The sequence below is a fragment of the Aquila chrysaetos genome, chromosome 7 (assembly GCF_900496995.4).
Source record: "Aquila chrysaetos chrysaetos chromosome 7, bAquChr1.4, whole genome shotgun sequence".
Classification (NCBI taxonomy): Eukaryota; Metazoa; Chordata; class Aves; order Accipitriformes; family Accipitridae; genus Aquila; species Aquila chrysaetos.
In genome coordinates this window covers 45860153-45877720 of record NC_044010.1, presented here as the reverse complement: position 1 = coordinate 45877720, position 17568 = coordinate 45860153, and the positions used below count along the sequence as shown (strand labels likewise).

General features: G+C 40.1%; 1 protein-coding gene across 6 annotated transcripts in view; it reads right to left on the bottom strand.

Annotated features, from left to right (window-relative positions):
- Nucleotides 1–17568, bottom strand: part of SMPX (small muscle protein X-linked) — a 41410-nt gene that overhangs the window by 21159 nt on the left and 2683 nt on the right. For all 6 annotated transcript variants that reach the window (XM_030019608.2, XM_030019604.1, XM_030019603.2 and 3 more), the window contains exons 2-4: nt 15971–16030; nt 10900–10989; nt 7116–7269 (exon numbers count right to left, since the gene is read on the bottom strand). In XM_030019608.2, coding sequence (XP_029875468.1) covers nt 7129–7269; nt 10900–10989; nt 15971–16009 — 270 coding nt within the window. In that variant the 5' untranslated portion in view covers nt 16010–16030 and the 3' untranslated portion in view covers nt 7116–7128. The remainder of the gene's footprint in view (nt 1–7115; nt 7270–10899; nt 10990–15970; nt 16031–17568) is intronic.

Below are 17568 nucleotides of genomic sequence, written 5' to 3'. Positions count from 1 at the left end.
CAGTTCTTACAAAAATCTGACATGAACAGCACTGATAGAAACATAGGGGTTTCTGTATAAAAGAGTCTGACAACAAAAGTTCAGGACCAATTAATCAACAGAGTGATCACAGGAAAGCAGTTATTAAATAGCAGTGACTTTTTTTTTTTTTAAAAAGGATATTTTTCAGCTTTCAAACAAAATACTTGGAACTTTCTCCCACAAACTGATGGTTCTTACTCGGGAATGGAGCAGAGATTTGTGGGACCACATTGCTAGCGTGGGAATTATTTTGTTACTTTAAGGGCATTAACGTTTCAAAGCAAGAGGCTCAATGAAGAAACTTCTGCCTGTGTGTAGAGGCTTGTTCATCTCTACGTGTCTGCAAACTCTTGAGTACGGTGAAGGTAGAGAAATAAATTACATGCTCATGTTCTAAAAATTATTAGAGAGTTCTTTGAGTTATTACTTTGTGCTTGTCTCTTCCAGTAATAAAAACGCTCCACTCAAAGACACAGTTTGGAAATAAAAGACCTTTTTTTTGCATATTTTATGTTTTGAAAAAATACAAGCATCCGTTCTTGTAGTTTGCTCTGGAGCAAAATGTTTTCTGATTTTTCAGTGTTTGTTTTGAAGTTAGTAGTTTTCAAAACCACAAGCACAATCTTTTCCTAACTAGTTTATGTAGAAGCATTTGTTTTTCATACGAATATGCGCTGTTCTTTTCTCGGTAAAATCAATCTCCTAACACATACCTTCAAGCTTTCTTAGGCATCTAGAAAGCAGAGTCTCTCCAGTCTGCTTTCCTCCTCACTTCCACCATTCACCAAGAGAATGAGAAGGAAACCTCTCCTCGACTTGCAAAGGCCGGAGGAATGACATGCTGGGGGCTTACCACAGCGTTGTGTCCATGGAGAAGAGACTCTTGGTCTGCGATGGACAGCTGCAGGCCATGTCGGAGACAACGCACTAAATTTTTACTTCTGAACACTGAAAACTCTGGGAAACAAGACATGAGTAACTTTTTTTGCTTGAGGAGATAACACGATTTCAAAGGTTCCTCTGATACTAAATTATGTCCTGGGGATTCCAGTTTTCTCTTTGAAAAGAAATTTCTAGCTCTTCTGTTTTAAAGCCTGAAAGCATGACATAAGTATACTCAAAAAACCTGGAAGGCAAACCAAAAGAACCTTAAACATGCTGTTAAAAAATCCTAAACCCCCTCAATTACCTAGTTTCTTAGGACAGTTTTACAAACAGAAGTGACCTGGCAAAATGGATGGCTGGGCATGAAATCCCCAAGTGCTGCTAATCTGGGAATTCTGAACCAAAACCAGCAGGATGGTAGGAAACAAAGGCCAGAAAACCACAAGAAGTACTTTGAAATTAACACAGGCCAAACAGTGAGTGGTTCTGGGGATGGCCCGTCACCAGGCACCGCTGAAAAGAGCCGGGTTCTGTCCTCTTTGCGCCCTCCCGTCAGGTACTTCTATACGTTGATGAGATCCCCCCAAGCCTCCTCTGACTTTGGCAGAAGGGTCCTGCAGAAATTCTTGCAGCACATCCTCCTTCTTCACCCCACTGTTCCCACTCCGGCTAAGGAGATCTGAGCCCCTGACCTACCTTGGCATCCTCTGGATGCAGGATTCCCTTCTCACAAACAAGGGCTGGCGACTTGGGTTTAATCAAATGAACACATTTTCTTAAAACTGTGGGGCTGTTTCAAGAGCTCACGGCATGTCAGAGTTCCTGTACTAGCAAAGCACTGGCTCTGCTTCTGGAGAAAATGGCAATAACTATGCTTGTAACCGTACAGCAGTTTAACTGTATCCCTCTGGTCCATGGGAACACAGGAATAGGACACAATCATTGACCTGCGTGTCAGAGCAGTGACACCGGGGGAGTAGACGGCTACTGTTAACTGAGATGCAGCTTAAGAGCAGTATATAGCATGAAACTGTAATTAAAATCCACAGTACTCGGTGGACAAATTTATAATGTGTATTTTTAGCCCAGGGTAATTGAGAATTTTTGTAAATAATTAATAGCAACACCAAGGAACATCTTGTAGGTATGGATATAAGAGCTCTATTCCCCAAGGGACTTCTTTTTTTTCCCCTTTCTCTCTCTTTCTTCCCCAAGTGATGCCCATGTCAGAGGCTGCTCTGCTGACAAGATTACTCTTTTTCTGCAGGGCAGGATTTCCAGTATGTTATAGAAGAGGTAATGCTGCAAGTAATGCAAAGGCTAAGCTGCCATGGGAAGCTTTTGCTAGCTGTTTATTCTTCTGCCCTCAGAATACATCTCTCTTGCTTCTGTAGCCTGACAACAGAACTACCTTCTGCAATTAAACCACCCTCCGCAGTAGAGTTCCAGGTAAAGATAACAGTTTATCTACAAGTACCAGCAGCACGGTTTGTCACTCCTTGAGAAACCATCTCATCACCGTTGTGATGGGGGTCTTGAGAAGCCCTTTCTCCAAACACAACCAGAACACAGCGCCAGGAATGCTGCCCGTATGTCCACGACAGACTTTTTTGTAACTTCAAGGCAGTAAATTTCCCTTTTTGCCTTTTGAGAAGTTCCTTCAGTAAGTATGAAAGTCTCCTTCAAGAGGAAAAGACTAGACCACTCTGGCTGAAGGTTTAGGTCCCTTAAAACCAAAGTCCAGCATTCAGACTCCCTGGCCCTTCACGGCGCATTGTAAAAAGTCTTGTTACACAAACGCCCACACTTCAGGACACAAAACGTGAAGAGGTACAGAATGAAGAACGAACACAAGCTGCAGCAGTAACTGGCTGCAATTATATGTATTCTCAGGTGAAATGCCAGTTTCTGCTCAGGCCCATTTTCAGGTACTATCACCATACTAGTTATCACATGAGATATGACAACAATCAGCAATAAATCTCAGCCATAGCAGGCTCCATTTGCCACAAATTAAATGCTCCCTACCATTACTTATTCAATAGGATATATATTTAGCTGATTAGCATGTGCTATTTTGTTACTACTCTATTTTGCATATGTTTTGCTCTTGTGCATGTAGAAATATGCACACATGAAGGAAGCAGCAAAAAAAATCTGTAGACACAGAAAAGGAAAATGACTCACAACTCATGTTGTATGCTAAAAGTATCTGCATCAATCACATCATCTACAGGTCCATGGAAGAAAAAAATTCTTTATGACAAAGAAGAGTATGCTAATTATTTAATTATAGATGATAGACAAGCAGCAGGGGGTGACTACAGGAATATCTTAACTGATAAGCACTTTATGACCTTCAGTGGATCCAGCTTCATGACATCTCACTAATTACATCCCTCCCACAAACTGTTAGACTCACAACTATGATCTCAGCAAGTCGATTCATGTTTCCTAATTTGGTGAAAGAGTAAGACCAAAGATACGTAACAGAAGTTACCCTAAAGTGCAAATTATGTAGGAATGGGTTTGTAAATAATGAACCAACACACTGTTTTGCAGGTTCCTTCTTTTTGCTGATGGGTTTGCACTCTGTAAAACTGAGCAAGAAAATGTGGATCAAAACTAAAACAAAACTGATCATGTTGACTTGCAGTTTACTGAAACTTTCTGATGAAAAATGACAATACTAGGAGGAAGTGTTAGAAATAACTGTTGTAGTTGTAAAACCTTTGGTATTTTTGACATATTTATGTATATTTTTGATATTTTTATGATGTCATGTTACAGGATCACAGCATAATGGAAATGATTTATCCAGACAATTTGGAGTTATTCTACCAGTTTCAGTGGGTATTTCCTACAGAGTACCACAAGAAATATAAAAATACTATCAAAGGGAAATCCCTCGACTGTGAATATCTGAAAAGTTTATTGTACTGACATGGGAGAGAATTCATTTCAAAACTGTGAAAACCAAAGAAGACCCTCATTTATCAGTATGCGCTCTGCACAGGCATATTCTATTGAGCAGTCAGTTTACCATTCTTTAGAAAGCATCACATCCAAAGGGTGATCAGTAACCCCTTCTTGGAGATGAAGCAAAATATCAGGCAGATGTGAGAGTGGATTTCTTGCAAATAAGGTAATCAAAACAATTCACTGACTATATCACATTTTATACAAGGCTGCAGGTCATGCCTAAAACAACTGAACTGTTGAATGTCCTCTATGGGAGACAATCCTTAGATTTAGTACCATTCAAGGCTTCTGGATGTGGCAAGTGATTGATTTACATCTCAATTTTATGTAGAATTTATGCATATAAATAGTTCTGCCCTGCAACCAAACCCAAACTCCTACTCTCCAGTGAGTACTGTGCCTGCAGCTCTTCTAGAAACTAAGTTTTCAGATATGATCTCTGACTGTACTATCCAAAATCTAGCTAACAACCAATACAACATCAAAGGAAAGGTGGAGACAGAAATGACTTCATAATGACCTCACAGCCTTCAAGATGCCCTTTACTTTGCTGACTTTTCTGCAGAAATCTTTTCTCTAGAGTGACTCTCTGTGCATGCCCTAAATGTTTCTGTCAGACTCTCAGTAAGCTAATTATTAAACACTGTTTTAAATGTTGAAAATACCAATCATCTGAGAATAAATCTGGGGTTAAATTTATGTCTAAATATCTCTTACAGAGAAAAACCTCTTTAAAGCCTCACATTAAAAATTCATATTTCTCTGGGCACTGCTTTAGTGCAATGACTGCAATGTTACATTTTACAAAATGTTAGTTTTCCTTTTCCCAAGTTTTCTGAAGAGCAGGAGTCCTGTTTCTTTAGAATAACAGGAACATTATGACACAGCAGGGTAAAAGCAAGAGAAAAACTAAACACTTTTTCCTTCTAAATGGCATATTTATGCTGTACATAAAAAAGTTAATGTTGCAGTGTGCATTGGGGCAATTCACTCAAATTATACCCCATTTCTTTCAAAATTCCTGGTCCATAGCACTTCTGCATTCCCAGAACCCTTTCGCACTGCTTTCTGTTTTCTCTTGTTCTTCATTTACATTTCTCTGCAGCAAATTCCAGATGATGCCCTTCTACCCAGCTTAGTTCCTCTGCCTCTCTTCACGATAAAAAGGACTTGTGTCAATAGGCACAACTGGCAATTCAGGTGACTACTCTGTGGCACAACTCTCCTTTTCTTACTGTAGCTGGGGGGGGGTTGTATTGAAACATCTCTGTACATCTGAATTGTCATTGTAACTGCCTGATGCATCTTTACTGACTCAGGCTTTTCAAAGAAAATCAGAAGATAATTTCATGGACAGAAAGGATAATTGATTTCTTTAAGGCTCAGGATGTAGAACAAGAGAGGCTTACGGGCCTTGCTTGAAGTCAGATGGAAATTATTCCAAAATCTGCGTTGAAGTGCTGAGTATTTCCTTTTAAACAAAATAATCTTAGAATCACAGAATGGTTTGGGTTGGAAGGGACCTTTAAAGGTCATCTAGTCCAACCCCCCTGTCATGAGCAGGGACATTTTCAACTCGATCAGGTTGCTCAGAGCCCCGTCCAACCTGACCTGGAATGTTTCCAGGGATGGGGCATCCACCACCTCTCTGGGCAACCTGGGCCAGGGTTTCACCACCCTCACCGTAAAAAATTTCTTCCGTAGATCTAGTCTGAATCTGCCCTCTTTTAGTTTAAAACCGTTACCCCTTGTTCTATCATAACAGGCCCTATTAAAAAGTCTGTCCCCATCTTTCCTATAAGCCCCCTTTGGGTACTGGCAGGCTGCTGTAAGGTGTCCCCGGAGCCTTCTCTTCTCCAGGCTGAACAACCCAACTCTCTCAGCCTTTCCTACAGCAGAGGTGTTCCCTCCCTCTGGTCATTTTCATGTCCCTGCTCTGGACCCGCTCCAACAGGTCCCTGTCTCTCCTGTGCTGAGGACCCCAGAGCTGGACGCAGGACTGCAGGTGGGCTCTCACCCGATCGGAGCAGAGGGGCAGAATCCCCTCCCTCGACCTGCTGGCCATGCTGCTTGGGATGCAGCCCAGGACGCAGTTGGCTTTCTGGGCTGCGAGTGCACGTTGCCGGGTCATGTCCAGCTTTTCATCCACCAGTACGCACAAGTCCTTCTCGGCAGGGCTGCTCTCAATCCCTTCATCCCCCAGCCTGCATCGATACTGGGGGGTTGCCCCGACGCAGGTGCAGGACCTTGCACTTGGCCTTGTTGAACCTCATGAAGTTCACATGGGCCTACTTCTGGAACTTGCCCAGGTCCCTCTGGACGGCATCCTGTCCCTCAGGTGTGTCAACCACACCACTCAGCTTGGAGTCATCTGCAAACCTGCTGAGGGTGCACTCGATCCCACTGTCCGTGTCATTGATGAAGATATTAAACAGTACTGGTTCCAGTACGGACCCCTGAGGGACACCACTCATCACCGACCTCCGTCTTGACATTGAGCAAAATAAGATGAAGTACGAGCTGTGGTGCTAGTCATAGACCAGTGGCTCAACCCACAGGTGTCTGGTGCTGTCAGCAGTGTCGGAGGGTTCCTGCCCGGTCTCCAGCTGCCACTCCAGAGGAGCACAGACCTCCCCAAGGTCCTGTACCATCTTTCCGAGCCCTGCATAGACATATAGCAAGTCCCTGGGTGCCACAAGTGGCATTGGGTACATTTGTGTGATCAAATACATGGAGTCATTAGCATGTCAGTTTTTAATTACAGAAAGAAAATAATATCAAATATCTAATGTTCCAAAGGAGCCTTTTAAAAATACTGATCTACTTGTCCATCACTGCAATAAATTTATTTGCATTGTAAAACATTTATCTGTAGTTAGAGTGTACAAATACAAGTCCTATATTCTGTAAAATTGGAACTTGTGCTCGTGAAGCAAGAAACTGGTATTTTTAAGCTGGCTTCAATATTCCTAATAGCTGAATACACTTTTTGTTAGGCCGGTTGATGGGTGCCATATATCTTTGGATATAGTCTCCTACATGCTCCGTGTTTGAAATAACAGAGAATTCCAAGCATTATGACCTTTCCTTCTTATATGCTGTCTTTGAAATATGGGGTGTGATTCCAGGTGCTCTGAAGTAATTGGAAAGCCATCTTTTGACACAAAGATGTTTCTGGATCAGCCTGCTTCTCCTAGAGCCGTGCAAATAACCTTTCTTTTACTCACCTGCTTGTTCCAGCTACTGTTCAGCTTTGGGGACAAATTTCAGCTCACTCTTTATGTTCTGAATCTCTGACAAGTTGACAGCAGGACCTGGGAGTTTCTTAGCTCCTGGGAGATGTTTCTTGTCTTTCTCCTCCTCTGTCGAAGCAGGAACACTCTGCACAAAAGGATACCAGTGACCTTACTGCCGCAATAGCAATCTCTCGAGCATGAGCGTAGTTCAGTTATTTGAGAAACAGGAAAGGATGTTTATATACTAAATGCAATCTCAATGGAAATTGAGGGGAAGTGGGGCAGGAGGGCAGGAAGAGATAGGTTATTCTGTTGGTTGTTGTCTAAAATGTTTTAAAAACATTCTGAAAAAATATATTAGAAGGTGCTCAGTGCAGAGAAACGTGGATCTTTTGGTAAATGAGTAAGAATTTACAGTGTCAGACAATTAGCAGAAAATTAACTGAGTGGAGCATTAAAGGCAACTCCCAGGACCTTCATATTTTAGGGGAAAAAAGCAGACAAACCATTTTTATAATCTAATTTCTTTCAGAGTTGCATAGTTGCTGGCCAGTTGGGGAGGAAAACCATCATGCACTTCTGCAGCTCTGGAGAGGAGCTATGATAGTAAGTTATGGACCCTAAAAGCTCCACCCAAACTCAGCTTGAGTTGATGTTTAATTTTTCTTAACCTCAGTTGCAAGACCAGAAGGGGTTTTGTCATTCTGTGTTTGAATTAGGGTATTGCCTGACGGCTATTTTGCTGACACTGTAAAAATACAGGCTAAATAACAGCACTTACACAATAGCGAGCAGCTCGGCTAATTTCCCGATGGACCACAGTATTTCAGCCCTTGGTACTTCCTCGGCTGTGCTATTGCTCCTAGGTGATGTAGTGCATGTATTGTAGACAATTTCTATTCTAGACTGAGCAATGTTTTGAAGGAGTAGTTTTCCAGTGGGGAGTTTAAGGTTGTTCCAGCCTGTTCTGTATTTTATAAAGCTGGCATACAGGGGGAATCATGGAGGTTTAGAGGTGAATTAATATTTTACTGCAAATAATTTCACAAGGAAATTATTTTTTCTTTTTTTGATTACTTTGTGAATGTCCTCTTGGAATGGGCTTTTTGGAGTTAATTCAGTATTTAGAGTTATTAGCCACCCTTTTTGGAAAGGTGTATCTACTGTGAACAGTCAATTCTTAATATTTGACTTCATTTTTAAAATTCCAAAGTTATCTGTCAGATATTATTGGCCAGTAAACCTCTCTTTTTTTCTGTTGACTAATGCACTACCTGCTAATCAGGAAGCAGACTTTTTGCAATGTCAAGTAGCAAATAAACAAGGAATTTTAGAAAACTGAAATTTTCTTCCTATCTGATCTTTAAGAACTTTCTAGAGATCACAATACATAAGAAAACTGAAGCAACAATTATATTGCTTGGCTTAGTAAATTGGTATTATCTTTTCCCACTTTTTAGCTAATACACTATTAGTTAATACAAGATACTACTAATTAATAACATTACACTAGCGTTTCTGCCTGATCATTTAAAATCCCAGCCAGTAATCCAGCCCCAGCTACTATACATACTGTCTAATAGCTAGCTTAATGATCTAACATCCTGAAACAGTAGCAAAGCACAGCAGGAGACTAAGTAAATTGATACAGAAGGTTTTCCGGGGGGCGGGATGCACAAAATTGTATCAGTAGTCAAAGATGCCATGAGCTTGTACTGTTTCCTTTGACAGTTTTCTTGCACAGCTAGCTAATCTGAATAATCAAGAAAAACTACCGTTCCCCCAACCCCTTAGTTCTTATTAGTGCACAGCAGATACTATGTTAAAAATACCAGTTCAAGTCATCTACAACACCGTTCCTTTCATAGTACAAATGGTGCAAACTTTGACCATGTTTTGGAGACTTTGCACTCCATAAATTGATGTTAGGTTTCCCTTCTAATCTCAGGTGTGTGCTATTTATGACTGCACCCCTCCCTATATCACCCACTCCGTGCGCAATGCACAGCTGAGATCAGACCTTGGCTTTCAGTTTTATTGAAGGAACTCTGAGGAGTGACTTAGATATACGACAAGAGTTAACAAATACATGCATGGAAATGTTCTGACTGAAGAGTTATTTTCTGAAATTACCACCCCCCATTTCTTTTCGTGTTAACATGTCCACTCCACTGACCTTCAAAAATACGCATTCCCATCTGGCTCCACCATCCCTTTGAGTAAGACCCATATTTCCCTCATCTCCTTTGCCAAGATTTTAAAATATAGTGAAAAAATGCTAAGTGCTGTCAGCAAAAGTTGTATTTGTCCAAAGCTGCTCTGAAGAATCACAAGCTGTATTGCAAGACTTAACGAGACGAGAAAACTGAAAAATCCACTGGTAGCGTTTTTATTCTATTCATATTACAAGATCTGTTTCTGTAGTCTGTAATCCCATTGGTTTGCTTGCATATTGGCTATAAAACTGGAGCCAAGAACTTTCATTCCATAATGTCTGTCTCATATATTGTATTCACGTAACTGAGAAGCAAAGCAATATTCGATTACCCAACCAAATCTAATTATCAGCACTAGTCATTTATTTTATTTCTCAAACACTACCAGAATTCACACATGCTATATTAGTTTCTGCTTAATAACATGCATTCCTTCATCAGTTTAATTACTGCAGAGAGAATATGCTTTGATTTCTTTCCAGGGGAGAAAGCCACAATATGTGTTCAAGGTCACTTCCTACATTTGGTTTTGGTTTTTTAAAATCTTCTTAAGAAGACTTAAGTCAGGCTGGCTTTGATTTCTTCAGGAAAGTTCTCTGTAAACAGAGCACTATTTCTAGCAAATATGTCAGAATTCAGAAAAAAAAAAAAATCTGTCTGATTTAGGCAGAAAAGGAAGAATTAGCTCTTACATAACTAAACCTGACCATTTTAAGTGCCTCTACCAGGTCAGAAGGAGCTGATGATTTGTCCAAAACTGATCTGGCTCCTTCTCGTTTGGGGCTGAATCACCATCAGTGCCACTGCATGCCTTTTCTTCTACTGTCGGTTTTAGTTCTTATTTATTATAAAAGTTCATGGTAAATAAGATGCTTTAATATCATCCAGAAATACGGTATCTGGTTTTAATCATAACCTTTGTGATCAATGTTGGTTAAGGTATAAATTGGATTTTATATTCAAAACTCAGTGTTAAATACTCCCTGTAAAATATAAGCACGAAAACACAGAATTCAATCTGAAATGGACTATTTTCACCCCTTTGCAGGTGAACGGGTTCACAATTTCTGTTTTTAATTTGCAAGTGTCTTCACACTCAATTTTTCCTTGTTGATAAATATTCCAAAAAGTGTCAGGTTTGAAAACCTGTTCCAATATTGTTAAGCTGTAACAAGAAATCACACCATGGGGGCAGCAGGTAGTAGCATATTCTTCCAAAGCCTTGCTATAACTTTTCCTGCTGTATCGCATCAAATCCCATCTAGATAAATACCGCTGGTGAAATCCTGGCTTGCTTTCCTGACAGCAGATATCATCCTGCTGTTGAAGCAGAGCTACGCATCTTTGAAACAATTTAAATTCCTGTAGGTGCCTTGGCATCAAAACCAGAACTATGTATATATGAAGTGCTTAGTTGGTGGCCATTTATTTCCATGAATGATCAGCTGTGGTACCTAAGATTGGCATGCAGTGCTATAAGATTGATTAAAAGGCTTTCTTCCATCAATGGCAGGGATTCTCCTGAGGAAAAAAATCACACACACCCCTTTTTTTCTTACCTCCTCCACTTCTTCGGGTGTAAGTTCTTTTCTTTTATGAGGGTGGCCTGCACCAGGTCGAAATGCTCCCATTGGGATGTTAATATTAGCCTGTGAGAAGGAAATTATGATGCATATAATAGTGACTGATAAACAAACACACAGCTGGTAAATGGCAAAACTCAAAAGGGGTGGGACAAGTGTATAGACATTATCGTGGTTTCCGAGCACTTACACCTTCAATGTATGCATCATCACAGCACTCCCGTGGGAAAGAGAAGTGCTTTCATCTCCATTTTAAAGATGGAAAGGAAAAAACCAAAGCTACTAGAAAGCTTTTGAAGTTCTGCATATTACTCTAATGCTCCCTGATTTCATTGGACTTTAAACAAATGAGTACTAGACACCAAAGTGTCTTTAGGCACCTGGGTCTGCTTCAATTTGGTCAAGGTCAAACAGAAAGTGAGTGCCAGAATCAGCATTTAAGTGTCAATCACCCAAATCCTACAATAACACCCAAACCACTGGTCCACTCTCCTTCCCCCAGTCACACCAGTTCTCACCTCATTTAATCACAGGTGGTAAGGAAGGAAAGCCCACCCTGAGCCAACTTAAGCCACGAGCGTTTAAAATGTGATTTTACTGACAAAATTTACCCACGGGCGCTACAAAGTGCAAATGTGACGCCTTAGTGCTAGAAATACGCCTCTTGGTTGCGAAGAGGGTCTGTGGGAAAAGGCAGGAAGGTTTTTTGACCGTTCCAGCCCCTGCTGGGTTTTGCCCAGCCACCCCAGCCCGGTCTGCAGCTGAGGATCACGGGTCGGAACAGGCTGAGCCTGCTCCAACGCCGGACAGACTGCTAGCCCCCAGCTTTAGCAAACTCCCTCCGGAATGATACCCGCACGGCTGCGTCAATCTGATTTTTTTACCTGTGGCAGAAAGCCAGTAGCCATAACATAAATGAGGCTGATAATAGATACCTTAAAAGTAAAGATTTTTGAGAAAAGAATGGCAGAACACATTGCTCAGGAAAGAGGAGCTAAAATGCATCTATTTCCCGATGTGACCCAGCCTGGATTACTTTTAAAGTCAAATAGCGTGATCAACTAAATGCACAATTTATACCTATTCTTATCTCGTGATCTCAGAAGAGAAGCTGCTCCTAGGAAATGTCATCAAAATATCATGACTCCCACTGGTAAAACCAGGGGGTGAATCGGTAATGTTATGCAGCGGAAGCGGAGAACCTTCCAACAGCGACCTGTTATTGTAGTTTACCATCTGACTGATTTGCATTAAATGAAGATGAATAATCCTATCCTTCTGCTCAAATCGTGGTCTTGCAGATCGTGCCCCAGGTTGGGCAACCACAGGAACACAGCACACTGTCTTCAGCAACAACAACTGTTCTGACAGCTGTAATCAAATGTCGAGCAAATTAAGAATCCATTTGCCAAGAAATAAGCACCTCTCCCTGTATTCTATTTATCTGTTTCCCGTTATTTTATTTATGCAAAGTGATGCTGCCATTTCAGTTGGGCTGGCAAATGTCTGTAGGGCCAGGTAGTTTATAGGCAACTGGGTATTCATTTCATAAAGCTTTTTCACTGAGCATTAGTTTAGATATTGTGAAACCTTTCATCTGCACTTCCTAAGTTCCCAGGAGACAGGGCATTTTCAGCCTCGCAGTACTTAACCCATTATTCCATTCACGGGTGGAAAAAACCAGCTTTGCTATTTTTAATTTTAAGCATCTCCCCCGCCAGGCTCTGGTACCTCCAGGCAGCTTGTTTTTTTGGAACACGAAACTTCTCTGCACTTCACAGCTAGCGTGGTCATACGAGTTTGCAGAGTTGAAGCATTAAGAGTTATCTCTGCTCTCGGTGCTGATTTTGAACTCGGGCATTTCTTCCCCTCGGAGTCAGTAAAAGCAGAAGCCAGCCTCCCGCGGCCCCCCAGGACAGACCACGGCACGGCAATTCTGACACCTGGCCCTTGCATCTCCTACTGTGACTGACAGACCAACTGTGACCCAAAACGGTTCAGGAAACAAAAACGGACCACTAAGTGCCAGGCTGCCAATTAAATTAAATAAACCGCTCTTTGGTCCGCTTCAGCATTTTCACAGGAATCCGTGTCACGTGAAAGCGGTCTGAACTATTTTATCTGGAAGAAGTGCATTCACGTCAGAGTTTGGACAAGACGTACGCAGAGATGAAATATTAACTTGGCAGAACGAGCAGCCTTTAAGACATGATTTAACACTGTCTGGATCTGATAACACATACTATAAATTAAAATATTTCTAGTATGAAATGAAAGTATGATTTCTGAGCAATTCCTGACCAGAGTCCTGAGCTGCAAATCTCCCTCTTAATCCAACGCCAGTCCCCTCCCATGGATTAGCAGCGGTATAAGGGGTGAAAGGTGGACCAAATTCTGTACGCCAGTGTAGCTCTGCAAGGACCATGTTGTGCTGCGATCAGCACAATTTTGTAATTTTGTTTTTAAACTACGTTTCAAGGCTTTTGTCACCTGTCTGCTGGGACGGAGGTACGAGCCTCAGTGATCTCTTCCTTGCCTGCTCCCCATCCAGTAAAATGCTAAACAGGAAATTTTTTGTTCCAAAGTCCTGAAATCCTGAATTATAATTGCTTTAGACAGACTTTCTAGCTGTGCATATTATTTTTAATCATACTAATTATTAAAACTTTTTGGGGGTTTGCATCTTCCTTCGTTCTTGGAAAGTGCCTACCATATTTGGGATGTCATTGCAGTTTTATTAATGAGTCGGTATGCGTACTGATGTACTCTGCTAAGGTCTTCCTGAACAGACTGAAGGAAAAATATCCGTAAGGATGACATACAACAGATATCGCTGGTTTGAATTGATTAAACTGGTATTTAGAGATTTGTTTGTGTTCTTCTTTCTGTTTAATAGAGACAGGGTATCCAGAGTAGGATACAACTCATGGAGCCATGCATGAGTTGAGGACTGTTATGGATAAATTCTTCACGGCACCACAGCCATTCCTAGCTGTCCAGAAGGATGACTGAATAGCCTGGAAAGCCACTTCAGTATAAACATATTCAATTGAAAAAAATAATAAAGGAACTACAGAGAAAACTGAATGTGATTCAGAAAAAAAATAGGAAACCCCTCACCCTTACCTCTGGGGAAAGCCAAGAGTGATGTTTGTAGGTAGAATAATTTTCAGCCAGAGCTATATGCAGCCTTTTACACACCGAGAGGGGGAAGCCAGCAACAAATGTTACCAGGAATTAACAGTACTTTGGTCCTCTATCACCCCAAACCACTCTTGGGAACCAGTTGCTACCTTTAACTCTCCCACATCTGTATTTAGTGGCTGTTGGCAAGTGAAGATTTTAGCGTACATCTTGTATGGTCAGAAAGAAGCCACTTCTGCCATGAAGTATCATGAAATACTTCAGTTAGTATAGCGTCATTACATTTCTATCGCTGCAGCATGATGTATATTCTCCAGGGGATGCCGGTCCTACTGTAATAGCCCATAACAGCAAAGGATCATAATATATGAATCACAATGTATAAAAGTAATGTGACGTTTTGAGTCATGGTTCTTAGAGTGCTCAGAGTGTAGTAGGCATCAATTCAAGTGCAAGTCTCCCTGCTGGAGCAACCTTTGACACAATGTTTAATAGATTTTTTTTTAAAGTTTGTGCTGTAATATCTCTCATGATTCAAATTACCTTTGCAAAAATTAAAGTTTCTTAAAATATTAAACTTAATGCAGTTTTAAAATGGACAAACTAGAACCATTTTTTTACATTTACAAGTTGGAAAGTCATCAAAATAAAAAGGAGTCTATAACTACTTCTTTACTTTAAGGCAAAAAGTAAACCAACGTCATTCCTTAAAAATGTTTGTATGTGCCTATGGAGTTTAAATGTAAAATGTAAATACTTTTAGGCTATAAATTATCATTTATCATTATCATTTTTTCATTAATCATACAAACATTCCCATAGTCACTGTAAAAGAGGGATGAAAATTTGAACTGAGTGAAATCAATGGCAAACTTCTGCTAGTTTCAACTGAATTAGAGTACAGTAGTGTGTATGCCTGTTCCAGTAGGGTTGATGACGATAAAGTGAATTAGCATTTTTACAGTGCCTTGCAACTTTAGTATGCTGTCTAGCCACTGGGTAATTAATCTTCTTGATACTCCAATACATTGAGTTAGTATTATCTTGAGGAAACAGAAGACAGATCAGACTTTAGAAATTCCATTTTGTGTTTCTTACGTAATTTCAAGGGAACCTGAACAAGTGGTAAAATTTCATTGCAAGTGCATTTTACAAAATACATGGAAATTCTGTAAAATTCTGCAGTGCGGGAGGTATTTTGGCCTTTTGACAAGAATCAATGATAGCATGAGCTAAATACATTCTTCATGATGCTGCTTCATGAGGATGTTGGGCTAATTGTCCAGCTGTTTCTTTTACAAGTGTGTAACAACCAACTTCATCCTTATAAGCATATGCCATTTGAGGAGGTATGTGACATACAAGAATTTTTAAAATGAAAACATCAACATCCCTCTCATTTTACTTTGGCTTTTAAATAAAATGCTGCTTAAACAAATACTGGAAGTTGTGGGGTTTTTTTCCTAAAGGAGAGCAGACATGAAAATCTTCAATACTTATGCCATCTCTTTAGCCTGGAATTCTTCCAGCATTATATTAAGTCTGTGGAAAATCTAAGAGTTGCAAGAGTTAGTTTTACTCATAATGCTGATCAGTTATGCAGATCTATCACCGTGTTTTGCTTAGCTGATCCACCAACAGACATAACCTAACACTGGAAAGACCATGCAAGCAAGCAATCAACCAACCTATCTGATCCAGTTTTTTATCAGCTCAGATCATAAGATGCTCTTCAGGTCAAACTTTTTCAGTGCTTTCATATCTACCAAGCTTTTCACTCTAAAAGAATAAACCCCAGTTAGCACTTCTGTGGTGTTTTATATGAGCAAAATGCAGTTTGCCAAGCAGTGGAGGTTGAGATTTATTATTTTATTATATTAGAAACATAAATACTGTCTCTTACCTGAATGGCTTTGACATGTGACGCTGGCTGTTTTGACATTTTTAAGACAGAGGCTTATCCCTGCAAGCAAAATGGGAAAGTGTTACAGGCTCTGACATTCTGATAGCTAAGGGAGATAAGCTAGAACTTAACCCGCGCTGCCTCTTGACAGGCATCCATTTCATCTGCCCAGCTCCTGTTTCCATCTCAGTTTCAGAGTTGCTTAGTTATTCCTTCTGAGTATCATAAGCAGACAGAACACCTGAGCTCCTCCAATTAATCTTTCATAGCCACAAATGGAGCTATCTCTTTCACATTAAAAACAATAATGAGTAGAGATAAGGAATCTCTCAAACCTTAACGGCATTGTATAGTGAGTAAGAATTAAGGGAAGCATTTGAGGATAAACAATGTATGATTATCTCTGTCTCAGTATGTACGCGGGATTTATTAAAATTCTCAGTTTAAACCTTCTTTCAAATAAAGCATAACTTGCCATAAAACATTGATAAATGCAGACAAAAGCATCTTCTGAATCACAAATCCTTGCAAATCTTTAATGCCTATAGACTGAAAATGATCAAGATGGTCAAACTCTAACGTTCTTTTTGACAATTGCTAGGGCACAAAGTAGCCTCTCTTCGAAGCTGTAGAACATATAGATTCATCAGTTTTCTTTAGCAGTAAGACTAAAAAGAAGAGTTTTCCATATAATTTTATGCAGGCGGAGAAATATGGACTGACACAGTATCAATATACAGTAACAAAGAGAAATACACCCAAGTCAAAAGATTCTACAAAGGTTAAAAAAAAAAAGCAAGAAATTTTATTATCAGATTAATTGAAACATCATCTCAGCCTTTTATTCTTTCACTGATAATTAAGATTTTAACTGGACTAGACCTTCATCAGAGTCTGGTCATTTAACCATTATAATACAAAATAAGAGTAATACTAAAAGGTGAGAAATTAGTTCAGCAGAGAACTCATTGATCACAACCAAACTACAGCATATTTTTGCTACTACATTTAAACTGAGACGGGAAGGAAAATATTGAGAAAAGTAATAAATGACATAGGAGAGAATAGTAGAAATACACTGAGAAATCAAAAGTGGGTCCAAGCCCCTGGTACTCCAAAGAGTATAACTGCCACGTGGAGGTGGTACCAAAGAAAAAAACAGATGAGTTGTAGGTTGGTTTCAGCCTGCAATATCAGCCTGAAATTGTATCACTGGAGCTGCATGGAAGACTTGCACTTGCATATCCTCACATCGGCTTTAAATCTGTGTATAATGCTGAGCAGAACTTAAAGTAAAAATGACCTGCCATTAGAGGTCTCCCTCTGATCGCATGCTCAGCTGTAAAGAGTGCTGTCCAAACCAACACAGCGTTAAGTCGGAGGACGTCATCTTCATAGGTTGCTTCAGGTTTAAATTGCTTCCACTAAATTAATAAATCAGAAAAAAATCCCGCTGTGCAAAATAAAAACAGCGTGCCTCCAGTGAGTTTTATATTGTTTTGCATTTACATTTATAATCTTAAAATCAGAGGTAGTTTTAAAAACTTTAGAATTCACTTTTGGGGATGAAATCTTGCCCACTGAAGTTCATGACAAAA